The sequence below is a fragment of the Saccostrea cucullata genome, unplaced genomic scaffold, assembly GCF_032062105.1.
Source record: "Saccostrea cucullata isolate Sc308-1 unplaced genomic scaffold, CSIRO_AGI_Scuc_v1 ctg3429, whole genome shotgun sequence".
Taxonomy (NCBI): Eukaryota; Metazoa; Mollusca; class Bivalvia; order Ostreida; family Ostreidae; genus Saccostrea; species Saccostrea cuccullata.
This window is the reverse complement of record NW_026937003.1, coordinates 62,501-77,419: the sequence shown is the minus strand read 5'-3', so window position 1 is coordinate 77,419 and position 14,919 is coordinate 62,501. Positions and strand designations below refer to the sequence as shown.

Below are 14,919 nucleotides of genomic sequence, written 5' to 3'. Positions count from 1 at the left end.
ATCAATACATAAGGCTCATGGCCGATCTGAGTGGTCAACAGGGGATGCTTACTCCTTCTAAGCAACTGATTCCATCACTGCAAATTTCAGGGATCAGTTTAGTATTTATAAAAAGCTTGAATGCATATATTATTTAACAGAGTATAATATGCATTGGTGTAAAATATGCACCCCCTTTTGAGCCTGAAACTGGAGAAAATTTGCAGTTCAGTTGTATTATACGCAGTAGAAAATTTTATCAAACAGTATTCTAAATTGAAAATCGCAATAATATAATTGCTTTGAAATTCGCTGTAGAAATAAAATGCCGAAAATACTCAGAACATGCATACACAGTTTTTTTTCTTAATCTTGACTTTTTATACAACAACAAAGCATGAGAAAATGTTGCATTCAAGTATTAACCGAGTTTATTTTTTTTAGCATACAATGATTTTGAAATTATACGTTGCTTTATTATTTGTCAACCCCTGGGGATCAAGATTTGTACAAACTTAAATCTACACTACCTGGTAATAATAAATTCCATATGAGTTTCATCTTTCCTTGCCCTTTGGTTCTTGAGAAGATTTTCAAAAATGTACAAATTGTGGCCCAACCCCTAGACTTCATGATTTGAATAATTTAGACTCTACACTACCCCAGAATGCTTCCACTAAGTTTCACCTTTTCTGACCCAGTGATTCTTGAAAAGAAAATTTAAAAGATTTTTTTTTTTTTTACATATTTCAATGCAAAACTAATTGGATTCTCTATTGTGGTCCTGCCCTACCCGGGGGGGGGGGGGGGGGTAATTTGAACATTTTAGAATCTACTCTTTCTAATGCCCCACCCTATATTTGTATTTCTTCCTGCTATAACTCAGTAGAAAATACAATGTAGATTATTGGAATTTTTCTGTAACTTATAGTAGTATAAATTTTTCTGTGCTTGCGTGGGATTTCATCTTATAAGTGTTTTATAAACAACTTTATTACATTTTCAACAGTGAAATACTGTAATTTATCCACTGAATAAGTGATATCCTGTCACAGGGTGAAAGGATATCAAAATGATATTCTGTCATGATGTGACAAATATCAGTAGTGCGGTAAAACTCGATTTACCTTCCCATAATGAACAGTGTTGTAAAAATATTCCTTGGACTGTTATAATATATAGAGAGAGTAAATAAACCATTCTGACAGAGAATAAGACTACCAAAGTCCCCACAAATATGTTGCTAAAATTCATGTTTACAATGTTTTCAATCTCGTATCACTTAGCTATGACATCCCCTCAACTATGATGTCATAGCCTATGACTGTATGTAGAGAAAGACAAATAAGGCAAAGGGAAAATCAAAGAAAATGTAATAAACAGAAAATTCAATGTTTTGTAGTTGAATATGGAATTTATTTCACTCGTGAGACAGGATTTTTTTTATATTTTCACGAGTGCAAAGCAAATAAATAAATTCCATATTCAACGACAAAACATTGAATATCCTCTATTTAGTTGATAATCTAAATTCAAAATCTACCAGTGGCAAACACCTCGATTTGATATAAATGATTGATAATTACCCATGTTCTAACAGTGATTGGGAATAAATGCTTGTCTTCTTTATATTCAAGCCTTTTCTTTAACGTCAAAGAAATCTTTTTTTGGGTACCTGCAAAGTCCCATTCCACCATATCATCCTGTAAAATATTGGATCCAACATCACTGTGACAATTGTTTTTCCCACAATTGGTAGAATTTTTGTATAATGATAAGAGATGTTATTTATAATTTAAAACAATTAATGTTCAATTTAGTATCATAATTATTATAATATGAATTAAAACCAAATCGAGGCCCAAACTTTAAGCTCAGACTCAGTCATGAGTGACAATAAAAAAAAAATTGGGCAAAACATAAATATTTATGAAAATGGCAATTCAGATTTATTCTCATGAAAACCTTTATAAATCTGAAGAATATATAGGCATTTCGTTCATATCAATTCAAAAATCTGAATATACACATACATGTATAGGCATTTTGTTCATATTAAATTATTCAACATCTAAATGCATGACTAGAAAAACTATGACTTGAGATGCAAGGCTGTGATGAAGGTATAACACCATATTTTACAGACATTTTTAATGACACAACGCCCAAGGGCATTAACAGTCACATGAGTATAAAACAACAATCCGTAGAAGATCCATAGAGTATTTATAAAATAAACTAATAGATGCTGTGTTGCCCAAAAGCAAGAGAAACAAGAGGCCCATGGGCCTTATAGGTCACTTGAGCATTATGCAACAACTTTCCAGTTATTATGTTCCCCAAATGGAGTTTGGGAACATATTGTTTTTACTCGGTTTCTTACTATTATTAAGGTCTTCCGACTTCCTTCGGAAGACCTTACTGTTATTCATCGGTTTCCTATTATTATTAAGGTCTTCCGTCTTCACGGAAGACCTTATAGTGATTCTACTGTTTCTTATTATTATTTTTCCGTACATCTAATTTTGTGCACGCGATTTCTCGAAGACTACTGGGTGGATTTTCATGAAATTTGCAGGAACAATGTGTTGTTATCTGAAGTTATTTTATCCGAGATATTTTTTGGAAATTCCTGTCTGGTGCAAAGTTACGGACAATTTTCTGATTTTAAAATGACATTTTGTCCGCAGTTAATCTCAAGAACGGTGAAAGATATCACTGTGAAACTGTCAGGGATTATAGATCGTGATAAGTACTATCCAGGACGCAATCTTTTGTACGTCGTCTCTACTTCCTGTCGTTACTGCAGGCGAATTTAAAAAGTCGAATTTTTCAACTTTTTTGTTTTTCAATATTTTTGAATTATATTAAAATGGTGAATAGAAACCTTTTCAATTAGGCTGAATATATAATTTGTTTTTAAATTGATAAATCCAAACTCGAGATATTAACAATCAAAAATTTGAAGCGGGATCAAAATGGCGGCGGTCTCTGTCAACTCCGACATTTCACAATAGGGGTCTACAGAGGCAGCCGAGCGTTTGCTTGAACGAAAGTAACATAAGGAGCAATGAAATATGAAGGAATACTTGGATTGTCACGGCGTAGGTACGTTGCAATTCTGTGTCAAACTACATTTATATAATAATTCAAGGCCTCCTTACACGTCTTCTTTAATTGGTTTTAGTTGTTTCTCAAAGTAGAAATAGAAAAGAATTAATGTGCAAATGAAGTACAATACCTATTATCTTTTGTTTTGCATCACGGAAACACATAGCTTAAATCGTACATGTAGTTTTAAGTAATAGTTTTTCAAGATACAATATATATATATATATATATATATTAAGTATAAAACGTGACCACTGTTTTCCCATGCACAACTGTTACAATAAGAATTTTTTTTAAAAAGACAATAATTTTTAAAACACCGTTTAATTGACTTCATATTAACATTTTTTTTTCTCAATGCAAGTTATTGAACATAATTGAATCTTATTCCTTGACCCTCGTAGGGCGATCGAGGCATTTTTTTTCGGTGAAACACACAACTTTTTTCATGAAAGTGTAGGTAATTGGAATACTAGTAATCCACTTTCGTGATTAACAGGAAAATTATAAAAAAAAAAAAAATAAAAAAAATAAATAAATAAGCATCTCACCTATTTAATAGAACATTCCAAGAGAAAGGCGCGAAGATTTACTCGTGGCGTTTGGCGCGAAATTATGAATAGTGACCCTCCATTCATAATTCCAAGACAGATTAACTGTTGCAGAATTACATGTACATACAAGTGAATTTAGAAAAAGTGTTCAAATAACGTAATCGATAAGCGTATCAGATTTTACCGATTTTGTGCATGCGATTTCTCGTAAACTACTGGGCCAATTCTCATGAAACTTTCACATCTGATAGGTACTGATCTGGACCTTATTGGAAATTTTTCGTTGACGCCGTCACTTCCGGTCGTAAGATATGGACAATTTTCTGATTTTAAAATGCAATTTTGTCTTGATTTAGTAGCGAAAACTGCTTAAGATATGAACTGAAGATTAATTGGAGATGATAGTTCATGATTTATAGCGTTGCAGAATCGCCTTTTCGTGCGTCGTCAATACTTCCGGTCGATACCGGAAGCGAATTTAAAAAACGCAATTTTTCAACTTTTCTTTTATAATATTTTTGTTTTAGAATTGAATAGAGACTCTTTCGCAGAAGCGAAATATGTAATTTGTTTGAAAATCGAAGAAGCCAATCTCAAGATATTTGCATTTGAAAACTCGAAGTGGTGATCCCAATGGCTGAATGGTTAGCGCGTTGGATTGTCACGCGGGCGACCCGGGTACGATCCCCCGTGTGTCTAAAAAATTTTATCATTTTTTCTGCTCGATTTTTCGATATTTTTTAATTTTAGACCATTTGCAACAATATATTATAAACTTTTAAGCATATCTTACGTAATTAGGGGGTCATAAGGGGCCAGAATGCTAAATCTTTGACGCTTCATATCTCAAAAAGGGGAAATATTTTGATAAGCAATGTTGAACAAAAGATGGTCAGAATACTATTCTTAACAATATGCATACTTTGAATTTTTGTAAAATGGCCCCATTAAAGACCCAATTTTTTTACCGTACGGTTACCTGAGGAGGGGGAGTGGTCGAAGTAACAGTGGTGTTATTTACCTGGAGACCCCCAATACCCAAGATGTCAAAAATCTGTGTATACGTAGCATTACACAGGAAGTCTGTGTTTGGTAATCGGGGTCATCATTACGTGTTTTGTGTCTGGTTTTGAGTGAAACTACGTAAAATAATTATTTTAATATGAAATTTATTTGTAAACTTAACGCATTCATCGTAATCATGGTAATGTTTTGAAGGAAAAAAAATAATAAGATACAAGTTTATCGTTTTAGAAAATGTTTTCCTTACATAAAAGAAAAAAATCACGAGTAAAACCTACAAATCAATAATATTTATCTTTTTTAATCTTCGATAAAAGAAATCACTTGGTTAAAAAGGTCTGAATATTAAAAAAAAAAAAAAAATTATTAATCCACCTATCCGTCGTGCATGTGAACATGCATTTACCGCGATCGGAATGTTTTTTTTTTTCCCTGGCCAACAATGTTGTCCAAAAGATTCCTTATTTTTGATTCTTTGTGTGTTAACAAAATTTTATTGTTAGAAAGATTTCTTTTCAGAATCGATCACTATTAATTATCTTCACATTTTCATTACTTATTCATACAGACGCGAGGAAATTCGAGCATTAATTCTGACATCAATTTCTGTGCGGATTGTAGTCATAGTACAAAATAAAACATCTTTTTAAAACTATGCTATGCCGTTTATTAGTGCTGAATATTTTTCTTATATCCCATTTTAAAAAAAATATTTTAAATCGTCGGCCTTCCAATTACGGCAAATACAGCTGGTTTCTGTGGACGCGTTTTTTTTTCTACAGATAACGTGGACGATATAACACTTACAAGTAACAAACAGCAGTGAAGATAGAAAAGAAATATTTTATAATGTCAATGTTTTAATAATCTACTTTCAATTATTTTTTTAAATAAAATTCAAACATATTGGAGTTTTCTAACCCGCGTGTATACTATGCGGGTACATGAAAGAGTTTGACGCGTGACCAGGTAATTGTTTTCAAAACATGGCAAACTCAGATCATCAAGAAGCACAGGTAGCTGACCTGTCAATCAAATCAGAAGCTATTGTTTTTTTTATGATTGACAGGCGGTAAATTATTGATCTTGAATCAGGTAGATTTTGGGGGCGTTAACATAAAATTGGGTGTTTAAGGACTTGTAGGGGTGGCCCCTAAATATTTCCATTTAGCATATCTCAACAACGAAAAGAAATCTCTGAATAAGTGTAGAACACAAAATATTCAAAATCTAAAGAACTTTTATTTGGTATCAAGAAAAAGGGGCTGACCCCTCAAATAAGGGGCTCAGAGGGGCCAAAATGCTTTCATCTATAACTCTTTAATGATCAATATTTTGTTATACATTACTGAAGCAAAAATATTCATTTTAACGATTTGCAACAATATATGATAATATTTTTATCATATGTTACGTAATTAGGGGCCACAAGGGGCTAGAATGTCAAATCTTTGACGCTTTATATCTCACAAAGGGGGAATAATTTGATAATCAATATTGAACAAAAGATGGTCAGAGTAATATTCTAAAAAATATGCATACTTTTATTTTTTTGTAAAACGGCCCTATTAGCGACTTGTAGGGGTGGCCCCTAATTATTTCCATTCAGCATATCTCCACAACGAAAAGAAAGCTCTGAATAAGTGTTGAACAAAAAATCTTCAAAATCACAAGACCTTTCATTTGATATCAAGAAAAAGGGGCTGACCCCTCAAATTAGGGGCTCAGAGGGGCCAAATTTCTTTCATCTATAACTCTCTAATGATCAATATTTTGTTATACATTAATGGAGCAAAAGTATTCATCTTAATGATTTGCAACAATATATGATAATATTTTTATCATATGTTACGTAATTAGGGGTCGCAAGGGACCAAAATGCTATATTTTTTATGCTTTATGTCTCGAAAAGGATGAGTATTTTTATAAGCCTTATTGAACAAAAGATGTTCAGAATATCATGATAAAAATGAGAAACTTTAAATTTAATGAGGGAAAACTTAATGTCATTCTCTTTTAACGAATATCTCGGTCAAAATCACATCTCATCTTATTGAGAAATTCAACGGAAGACCTACTCGTCGCTCGCAACGAGATCTAATCTAGTTATTATTATTATTCTTTTTTTCATTTCTATGGCGATATCTCAGCTGTGACTGTACGGATTTTAAAGATTTTTACAGGAAAGATGCACCAGGTTAATATCTCCAGAGGTGTTTTTCATTTTTTCAAAATTTGCTTCCGTTCGCGTTTTTTGGGGAAATTTGTATTTTTTAAATGGATTTTTGTACACTACTTTTCTCGAAAACGGCTAAAGATATGACATTGAAACTTATGGACATGAAAGAGCATCACATGTAGATGTGCCGAACATCCTTCATTTTTTTTCGTTCCTACTTCCGGTCGCAAACGGAAGTGAATTCAAAAAGTCCAATTTTTCAACTTTTTTGTTTTTCAATATTTTTCTTTCGGATTTACAGGGTTTATAGAACGTTCTCAAAGATATCTATATATGTTTTCATTTTTATCATGCGTGTGTTTATTGCAAAGATATGACCGAACCAAACCTTGTCTTACTGTCGGGGGTTCGAATCCCGCTCGGGGCGTTCCCCAAATTTTTTCTTTCTTTTTGTCTTTTTTCAGTTGCAAATTACTTTTCACTCTTTTATAACATGTGTGGAACATTTTGCCGATTTTTAAAAGCTATATTTGGAGATATTTTGTTAAATACCTGGAACAATCACGATCTGTGTTGAGAAACTACTGTAAATGAACGTAATCGAAAAATTACATTCTGAAATGTATTTCATGGGATGACACAGCATAGAACGATAAAGAGAAGTCGGTCGGAAGACCTGCTTGTTGCACTAGCAACAAGAACGCATCTAGTTAAGGTCTTCCGTCTTCACGGAAGACCTTATAGTGATTCTATTGTTTCTTATTATTATTCTTATTATTATTCTTTTTTTTAACAAAATTTTGTGCAGGCGATTTCTCGAAAACTATTCAGCGGTTTTTCATGAAACTTTCACAAAATATGTGTCATTATATGAAGTTGTTACATCCGAAGAGAAATTTGGAAAATTCGCTTCTGGTGCCAAGTTATGGACAATTTCCTGATTTTAAAATGCGATTTTGTCGCCCCTTTTTGTCGAAAATGGCTAAGTATATGATATGGAGACTTATTGGAGATGATAGATCATGACTTTCTGGTTTGCGGAATCACCTTTTCGTGCGTCGTCAATACTTCCGGTCGTTACGAGATGCAAATTGAAAAAAATCGCATTTTCTAACTTTTTTGTTTTTCAGTATTTTTCATTTATTTTCGGTATGTTAATAGAAACCCTTCTAATAATGCTTACTATATAATTTGTTTGAATGGTGATAAATCTAAACTCTAGATATTAGCGTTCAAAAATCTGAAGCGGGTCCAAAATGGCGGCTGTCTCTGTCAACGCCGACATTTCGCAATAGGTGTTTAAGGAGCAGCCGAGCGTTTGTTTGAACGAAAGTAACATAAGAATAAATGAAAGGCAAAGGAATACTTGGATTGTCACGTCGTATTTACGTTGCAGTTCTTTGTCAAACTAACGTCTTCTATAATTGGTTTTGGCTGGTTTTCAAAGTGGAAAAAAAAAGACTAAATGTGCAAATGAAATTCGATACCTAATATCTCTTGTGCATCGCCGAAAAACAGATCTTAAATCATACTTATAAGTAATACTTTCTCAAAAAAGAATATCAATTAATTTTGTCAGTATAAATATTAACCACTGTTTTTCCTATGCACACTTGTGTCATATTAAACTAATAAATTAGACAAAAATAAGAAATTTTTTTTTAAAGATCGCTTCATGGAGTTTATTTTAGCATTCTTGTCTCAAAGACCTGATTCAAGTTATTGAGCATAAATGATATCGGATTCCTGACAGTCGTAGGGCGAGTCATGTTTTCCGGCGAAACTTTTCAATCTTTTACGATTAACTATTCGGGATAGTTCACTTTGAGGAGAAACAGGAAATTCAAAAAAAAATCATATCCGTTGCACCGCTTTAGTGTTACATGCATATATATGGAAATTGTAAAATGTGTTAAACATACTTTCTAAACTTCGAATCTTAGGCTATAAGAACGTTCTTTTTTTAATTTCATTGAAGCTATCCCACCTATTTAATAGAAAATTCGAAAGAAAAGGGTCGAAGATTGACTCGTGGCATTTGGCGCTAAAATTTGAATAGTGACCCGCCTTTCATAATTTTAAGAGAGAAGCACAGTTTCGTTGATATATACAAGTAGATTTAGAGTAGAGGTACCGATAGCGTAATATTTAGTGCGTTGGAATTTCATGTGGCGACGTTGGTTCAATCCCCCTTGTGTGCAAATCTTTTATTTTTACTTTTCAGCTCGATTTTACGTTTTCTTTCCGGAATCGGACGGAAGACCTCTCGTTGCTCGCAACGAGTTTCATCTAGTTATTAACATCTTCCGTCTTCACGGAAGACCTTATAGTGATTCTATTGTTTCTTATTAAGGTCTTCCGTCTTCACGGAAGACCTTATAGTGATTCTATTGTTTCTTATTATTATTATTCTTTTTTTTTAGACAAAATTTTGTGCAGGCGATTTCTCGTAAAGTATTCAATAGATTTCAATGAAAATTTCAGGAATTATAGGTCATTATATGAATTTTATATAAAATTCCGTTTGTTGGAAAATTCGCTACCAGTGCCAAGTTATGGGCAATTTCCTGATTTTAAAATGCAATTTTGTCTTCGAATGTTCTCAAAAACCGCTAAAGATATTAACTGGAGACTTGTTAGAGATGATAGACCATGAGTTATAGATGTGCAATTTTGCCTTCGTTTGCGTCGTCAGTACTTCCGGTCGCTACAGGAAGTGAATTCAAAATGTGCACTTTTTCAACTTTTTTTGTTTTTCAATATTTTTCTTTGATATAATTAATGGTAATTAAGACCCTACTAGAAAGGCCTAATATATAAATTATTTTAGAATTGACCAATTCACAGACTAGATATTCGCATTTAAAAATCTGAAGCGTGTACAAGATGGCGGCGGTCTCCTTTAACTTCGCCATTAAGCAAGTCGGGTTCTAGAAGGTCAACTGAGCGTTTAGATGAATGAAACTTCTACCAAAAAAAGATTTATGAAATGTAAAGGATTCTTTGGATTGCCACGTCGCAATTACCTTGCATTGAGTATAGTTTTAATATGAGGTTTCCTCAAACGTCTATTGAAATTGCTTTCTCAAAGCAGAATACAATATGACTACAAGTGGAAATACGACGACTACAACCTTTTGTTTTGCACCAGGGAAAACTTATCCTAAACCATGGTTATAAGTAATAGCTTTTCAAGAAACTTGCCTGACTTAATATTCACTATGTTTCTGAAGTATTACTTGACTTCTGTTTATTTTTCCACGCAGGCTTGTGACATATTAAATGAATAGAAAAGACAAAAATAAGAAAAACATTTTTTTTGAAAGATTGTTTATTAAAGGTTATATAATAAATATTCTTAAAATAAATGCAAGTTATTGAACATCAATAGTATCAGATTCCTTGACCGTTGAAGGGCGAGTAATTTTTTTTTTCAGTGAAACATTCCAGTCTTTTCATGAAAGTGTAACTCATCTGCATTTTGGGGGTAAACAGGATACAAAATTCGGGGAAAATCTTACCGAATTCACAGCATTAGTATTACTTGGCCGTATACATATTATATTTGTAAAATGTGATAGATACACTTTCTAATGCTCGAAATTCCGGTTATAAGAACATACATTTCTAATTTTCATTGAACCTATCAAATCTATCAAATAGATCAAATATTTCAAAGGAATAGCGTTAAGAACTACTTGTGACGTATGGCATAAATAATGTATCTTGACCCGACTTAAGTAGTAGACAAATGGTGACAATAGTGCAGAAATATATAACATTGGCATGCCTGTATATGGAGTTGCATGGAATAAAAAGTTGAATACATATCGAAAAAAGGAAAGAAAACAGTATCATCTGTTCATCACTAATAGATAATCTATCCTAAAAATTACTGTTAAAACTCGAGTAACAAATTCCGATGTGATCATCTTGAGCAAAGTTGAGCAAGCTGGCTGTCATTTTACAATTCTAATCTGAATTTTTAAAAAAATGTAATGTATGTTGGAATCAAAAAACCAATCTTGCGATATTCGAATGTTAAATTTGAAGCGGGTTCCAAAAGGCGTAATGGGTACCGCAATGGATTTTCACGCTGGCGACCCGGGTTCGATCCCCCTTGTGTCCGATTTTTAAAATCTCTTTTTAAGTCTGATTTTACGTTGTTTTTTTCTGAATCAGACGGAAGACCGCTCGTTGCTCGCAACGAGTTTCGTTTCTAGTTATTATTCTTTTTTTTCTTCTTTGTTCTCCGGTACTTTTTTGTCCGCGAGTGTTCTCAGAAACTGTTCACCCAACTGAGTTAAAACCTTTTTAGGGCTGAAACAAAAATCTCAATATCTTTTTTGTTTTTTGATGAATAGCTTTGAAATTTAATTGAATTTGATTCATGTTTTAAGCCAGATGCTATGGCATTCACAATTTTGAAAGAAGCACCATTGATCATCATAACAATACACTTAGCAGTTGCTTAGCTTCATTTCTTAATACCCATAGGCAGGGTATGGGAACAAAAAATGCATTTCAACTGATCAGTAATATTCAGCAATAATCAGTAGTGCCCTTTCCACACATGAACTCCTGACCCTTAGGAATAGATCCACACACTGCACAAATTTTGAAAAGGCATCCTTGCTTTTCAAAAATATCTGAATAATACCATGGAGCAGATCTCGAAAAATTCATTCATTTTCAGTATATAAGTACAGCTCCCCCTCCCCCCCTGTATGGTACCCCTGACCCTGAAGTCTTGAAATTCACAATAGGTAGTTCATCTGCTTCATACCCAGAGACAGAGAAGAAAATTTTCAAAGATTTAATGTATTTTCACTATATAATCAATAAAGTCCCGCCCTAACACCAGAACCCCTGACCATGGGGCTATAAAATTCACAATTTTCACAACTGTGGAGCAACCTGCCTTTAGAACTACGAGAGCTTGAAGCACATGGATCATTCCGCAAGAACCTAAAAACACTCTTGTTCAAGCTTGAATATAATCTATGAATGTAAAATTCCAGCATAACACCTAGGACTCCATGTATTACCTCTCATAAACTCAACTTCAGAAGTACTTTCCTGTGTACATAACAGTTTTTATTTTCATTTTATTTTGCCTTGTCTACGTTAACCAATTTCATCTTACTACCATGTTTTATTTAAGGTCCTTTTTGTTTTATCGATTATTTACTTTCAATAACAGATTTATAGGTTTTATTGATATATTGTTTTTAAATATTAGCAAAACCATTATACAGCGCATAGAAACTATATGTGATTTTGCGCTTTATAAATTAATAAAATAATAATAATAATAATAATTTTGGTAAAAGCACTCCTGCTCATCATAATGAAAGAAAAAGTGAGCTAGCTCACATACCCCACGCTCCCCAAAAACTTGACTGTGAAACACATAATGAAAGGCACAGCTAGTGCACTTTAAATACATACTTGAGTAGTATAGATCAAAAACGGCAATTGCAAAAAAATCTTCACATCAAAACGTCTTGCATATGAGGACATTTAAATGTGGAATGAAGTTTCTAGATAAATAATGGAATCAAAATTTCTTGGCATTATACAAATCCAAACATTAATTTGAAGTGGTTGGGGGGGAGGGGGGGGGGGTGAGAAATTTTCTTGAATAATAGGCAAAACTCTTTGGGATAAAATAATTGAATATGTCCTAAATATCTGCATAGGTTGACGAAACTATGTACAACAGTTTAAGAGGAGTTAAGTGCTGACAAACTGTTCATCTGTATATTCAAAATATGGCCAAAAAGTCTAAGTTGGAAAGTGTGGAAATTCCCGGAAAAATAAAGGAATCGGAATTTCCTGGTAATATGCACATCTACATATTGTGTCCTAAATATCTGCAAAGTTTAACGAAATTCTGTGCAGCGGTTTATGAGGAGTTGCGCTGACAAACTGATCATCTCTATATAAAAGGTATGGCCAAAAACCTAAGTTTTTAGTGCGGGAAGTCCCGGAAAAAAAAAATGGAATCGAAATTTCCTGGTAATATGCACATCTACATATTGTGTCCTAAATATCTGCAAAGTTTAACGAAATTCTGTGCAGCAGTTTATGAGGAGTTGCGCTGACAAACTGTTCATCTCTATATTCAAGGTATGGCCAAAAACCTAAGTATTTAGTGCGGAAAGTCCCGGAAAAAATAATGGAATCGAAATTTCCTGGTAATATGCACATCTACATATTGTGTCCTAAATATCTGCAAAGTTTGACGAAATTCTGTGCAGCGGTTTATGAAGAGTTGCGCTGACAAACTGTTCATCTCTATATAAAAGGTATGGCCAAATGCCTAAGTTAAAAAGTGTGGAAAGTCCCGGAAAAAATAATTGAATCGGAATTTCTTGGGAATATGCACATCTACACATTGTGTCCTAAATACCTGCAAAGTTTGACGAAATTCTGTGCAGCAGTTTATGAGGAGTTGCGCTGACAAACTGTTCATCTTTATATTCAAGGTATGGCCAAATGCCTAAGTTAAAAAGTGCGGAAATTCCTGGAAAAAATAATGGAATCGGAATTTCCTGGTAATATGCACATCTACACATTGTGTTTTAAATATCTGCAAAGTTTGACGAAATTCTGTGCAGCGGTTTATGAGGAGTTGCGCTGACAAACTGTTCATCTCTATATTCAAGGTATGGCCAAATGCCTAAGTTAAAAAGTGCGGAAATTCCCGGAAAAAATAATGGAATCGGAATTTCCTGGTAATATGCACATCTACACAATGTGTCCTAAATACCTGCAAAGTTTGACGAAATTCTGTGCAGCGGTTTATGAGGAGTTGCGCTGACAAAAAAAAGAGGACTGACTGACTGACTGACTGACTGACTGACCGACTGACTGACGGACGGGTCAAAAACATTATACTCCCGCAACTAGTTGCGTGGGGTATAATTATTCACTTAGTTAGTTTATTTAATTCCTAGGAGCAGAGAAGAAGATTTTCAAAGAATTCATGTATTTTCACTATTTTATCAATAAAGCCCCGCCCTTACACCAGAACCCCTGACCCTAGGGCCATAAAATTCAAAATTTTGGCAGGGTCACTCTTGCTCATCATAACTTTACACTTAGTTGGTTTATTTAATACCAAGGAGCAGAGAAGAAGATTTTCAAAGAATTCATGTATTTTCACTATATAATCAATAGAGCCCAACCCTTACAACAGACACCCTGACCCTGGGGCCATAAAATTCACAATTTTGGTAGAGGCAGTCTTGCTCATCGTAACTATACACTTAGTTAGTTTTTTTGAAACCCAGGAGCAGAGAAGAAGATTTTCAAAGTATCCATGTATTTTCACTATATAATCATTAGAGCCCCGCCCTATCACCAGAACACCTGACCCTGGGGCCATAAAATTCACAATTTTGGTAGAGACACTCTTGCTCATCATAACTAAACACTTAGTTAGTTTATTTAAAACCTAGGAGCAGAGAAGAAGATTTTCAAAGAATACATGTATTTTCACTATATAATCTATAGAGCCCCGCCCTAATACCAAAATCTAACATTGTAATCTGACGACAAAAAGGAAAGTAAATAAAATTACCTGTGCGTCGCGTACACAAAATGAAAGAAAGTGTAGGGCAGGGATGTAGCAACGGGGGGGCCAAGAGGGGCCTGCCCCCCCCACTTTTCCCCCCAACATTACCTTTACTATAGTAAATGTTCATTGAAAGGATGGTTGCCCCCCCTCCTTTTACCATAGTATACTGATATCAAAAAATTGTAGGGAAAAATTGGAAGTGAAAGTAACTTGGCTTTGAAAAAGTTGGCCATTACCCCCCAGGTAAGTAAAAAAAAAATATTTATCTGGTTGGCCCTCCCACTTTCAAAAACAATGCTACGTGCCTGCATTGTCTTAAATAAGTCTCTCGGTACATGTAAGTAAAAAATTAAACTTAGAAACGATGTTTTAAGGAAAAACTGGAGAAAAATAAAATAGTCTAAATAAATATTTTTAAGATAAATCCTACTTAATTTTTCATGCATGGTGTGTAAAAATGACCTTGGCTTAAGATCAGGGATTCCCCG

At 33.8% G+C, this 14,919-nt stretch overlaps 1 protein-coding gene across 1 annotated transcript in view; it reads right to left on the bottom strand.

Annotated features, from left to right (window-relative positions):
* Positions 1–1,565: 1,565 nt before the first annotated feature.
* The window catches only part of LOC134247045 (uncharacterized), a gene marked incomplete at its 3' end in the record, with an annotated part of 25,182 nt that continues 11,828 nt past the window's right edge, over positions 1,566–14,919 (bottom strand). The window contains exon 4 of the mRNA XM_062729386.1: positions 1,566–1,682. Coding sequence (XP_062585370.1) covers positions 1,566–1,682 — 117 coding nt within the window. The remainder of the gene's footprint in view (positions 1,683–14,919) is intronic.